The sequence below is a fragment of the Monosiga brevicollis genome, genomic scaffold (assembly GCF_000002865.3).
Source record: "Monosiga brevicollis MX1 MONBRscaffold_3 genomic scaffold, whole genome shotgun sequence".
NCBI lineage: Eukaryota > Choanoflagellata > Craspedida > Salpingoecidae > Monosiga > Monosiga brevicollis.
This window is the reverse complement of record NW_001865040.1, coordinates 2,411,429-2,414,272: the sequence shown is the minus strand read 5'-3', so window position 1 is coordinate 2,414,272 and position 2,844 is coordinate 2,411,429. Positions and strand designations below refer to the sequence as shown.

Here is a 2,844-nt window from a genome sequence, read left to right as displayed (position 1 = left end):
AAACTTCTGAAAAACGCAAGAGCGCGGTTTGCGTGCGATGGCAGCCTGGGGCAGGAGCTGCTAGGAGCATGCGGGGGGTGGGGTGGGGGGGAGGGAATAGGGTCATGGAATGGATGCGGGGGAAGTGGGACTTTTGTTACCAAGTTGGGTTATTTGCGCTGATGCAGCTGAAGCTCATTCCTTGTGGCGCTGTGCTGGGTTCAACAACCTCTGCGTCTCCGAATAGCAGTCGAGCCGTCGACGCAGCCAACCAGCCAGGATGGAGACCCTGCAAAAGGCTGACTATGCGCTGCCGCAGTGCACTGTGCATGGCTACGTTACAGTTGGTCGTGGCCCAACGGTTCGTTGGAATATCTGGGTGCCTATCGGACTCTGCTCCGCCGTGCTTGTTCACGAGTTGGGTTCGGCCTCGCACCTGGGCACATTTGGCGATAGGTGGTGCTACTGCATGATCTCTTTGGCTCAGCCCGTGATTTTGAGGACCACCTCGTCCACGGCGTGGGCAAGCAGCTCAATATCCTGGCCCTTGATCTGCCTGGACATGGTGCCTCCACTATGCCCGTTGACCTCGGGGTCAGTTGCCCGCCCCTGCCGCCTCGTCTGGCGTGTGCGCCCGCAAACCATTTTGCCACTCGCTCGCTCTTTTTCTGCCCGCCAGGATAGGAAGTTGCATGCCACGTAACACTTACGCCCTCACCTTTCTTGTGTGTGGGCCTTTGCAGCTGTTTACGATTGCGGGCATGACAGCCGTTTTGACTCAGGTTATCAACAGTCTTCCCGTCCCCAAGGTCGTGGTTGCGGCATCGGGCTACTCGGCTCATGTCGCCCTCCAGCTTGCTCGTGACAACGCAAAAGGTACAGGCCAAATGCATCGTCTTTTGCGTGCTTTATTGTTCAGCCCGCACCGCCTTGCTGGTTCGCATGCCTTTCTTTCAGGTGCCACACCTCACCGTTGATATGCCCCCTCTCGTCGATAGTCCAGGGCATCTTCATGATGGACACTGTGCCATACCAACCGGTACGTATGTGTTGTGTGCTGTTCTTGTCCATAGAGCCAACTTACCAACAGGGGCAAGAGTGGTGTCATTGTGCAGTCTCTCTGGTTGACATTTGACCTGGTGTTAAACGGGCGACGAGGTGCAGGCCTTTCCCTGGCTCCCCGAAACAGCCTCGGAGGTGCAGACGGCCATTGGAGACATGGTTGCCGCACAGAACTTGGCCGCAGATTTGTCAGCCGAGGTAAGCAATGCTTCACGCGACCAGTTCTTTCCCGCCATTCGCTTCCTCTGGCGACTCAGATCCGTTTGACCCACACCACGGGCGAACCACCTTTCTTTGCTAGACCTTGAGCTTTCTGAAGAGCAAGAACATCCCGGTGCTTGTGGCTGCCACGGTGGGGGATCTCATCAATAACGACTTTCAGCCCGTGAACGTGAGCCACCTCCATGGCCGCTGCCTGCACGTGGTCCCCGGTGAAGAGGGACGCTTGGCCACTGTCAACAGCGAAGCGTTTGACAACTTTATCCGTGACCTTGTCCGCCATGTCTTTGGCTCCATTGCCGCTGGCCGGGTAGGTGATGTGTCATTTCCTTTTCAAGCCCATCGTTTTTGCCAATCATGGTCTCGCCCAACATCATGATGAAGGATGACGCTTCCAATTGGTACTAGGACGGCGCGATGGTGCGTAGTGGCACAACGCAGGCTGCCGGCACGGGGGGCTACCTGGTGCACCCGGCCGCGCGCTTTGAGGCGGCCTCCAGCGAGGGATCAGCAACAGTATCGGGGGGAAAAGTGAACGATCAACATCAAGCCAATCCGTATTCGCGGGGCAAGATTCCGGCCGGCAAGATGCCCCACCCCTCGATGCGTTTTGAGCATCCCGGTGAAGGGGGTGAGGGTGCCGCCAGTACACTCGGCAAGGGACGCCGCAACTCTTTGGCAGAGAATCCGTATGCCCGCGGCCGTATCCCGCCTGGTGCCATGCCCCACCCATCTTCTCGCTTCGAGGGCCAGGCGGAAACGCCCGCAGCTCCTCGCACACCCAATGAGACAAGCCGCAAGAATCCAAACGCGCGCGGGCGCATCCAGCCCGGAACCATGCCTCACCCTTCCTCACGCTTCGAGACTACTGACGAACCCGAATCTGCTGCCCCAGCTGTCGCTACTCCAGGCAAAAAGCCTGCCAACGCCTTTGCTCGTGGCCGCATCCCGGTACGCAACCTTGCGCTCAGAAAAGCAGGCAATTCGAGGAAGGGGGGCGGGTCTGCGCTTCATACATCACGCATCAACTCATGTCGACCTGTCCCGACGAAACTCTACCTTACCCTACCCGATCTTGCGTTCAAGGGTGGCTACTTGCCACATCCCGGCCTGCGCTTCGAGCCACCCTCTGAGGAATCGCTGCACCACGGCCGGGGCGGTGATGCCATGAGCCAGCATCCCATTGATCGGCCCTCCACCCGCGTGCAACAACCCCCCGGTGGTGCCACCAGCAACATTTTTGGCTAGAGCCCAAACTCATTTTGCTTTGATCCCGTCGCGGTGGTGTTACTCCAATCAGCAAGGGCCTTGCAGGACCTGGCAGAAGAACAATCAATTCAACGAAACGCTCTGATCCCAAGTGATTCGGAACCATTTTCAGCTCGTAGGCGAGCCGAGGGTGTGAACCCACGGAAATAAAAGGAAAGATTGAGATCTACACGACACGGACACGAACACATGCCCACGGCGACACAGACATAAGCACAGGCACAGGTAGATGCTAGCAGACACGGACGCAGGCCCAAACTTAAACACAGACACACAGACACACCCACACACAGACACACACACACACAGACACAG

The 2,844-nt window shown here is 57.8% G+C and overlaps 1 protein-coding gene across 1 annotated transcript in view; it reads left to right on the top strand.

Annotated features, from left to right (window-relative positions):
- MONBRDRAFT_23218 (uncharacterized protein) overlaps window positions 1–2,508 on the top strand; it is a gene marked incomplete at both ends in the record, with an annotated part of 4,662 nt that extends 2,154 nt beyond the window's left edge. The window contains 8 exons of the mRNA XM_001743484.1: window positions 227–340; window positions 436–573; window positions 723–855; window positions 978–1,018; window positions 1,144–1,239; window positions 1,343–1,570; window positions 1,669–2,211; window positions 2,347–2,508. Coding sequence (XP_001743536.1) covers window positions 227–340; window positions 436–573; window positions 723–855; window positions 978–1,018; window positions 1,144–1,239; window positions 1,343–1,570; window positions 1,669–2,211; window positions 2,347–2,508 — 1,455 coding nt within the window. The remainder of the gene's footprint in view (window positions 1–226; window positions 341–435; window positions 574–722; window positions 856–977; window positions 1,019–1,143; window positions 1,240–1,342; window positions 1,571–1,668; window positions 2,212–2,346) is intronic.
- Between the last annotated feature and the right edge of the window lie 336 nt (window positions 2,509–2,844).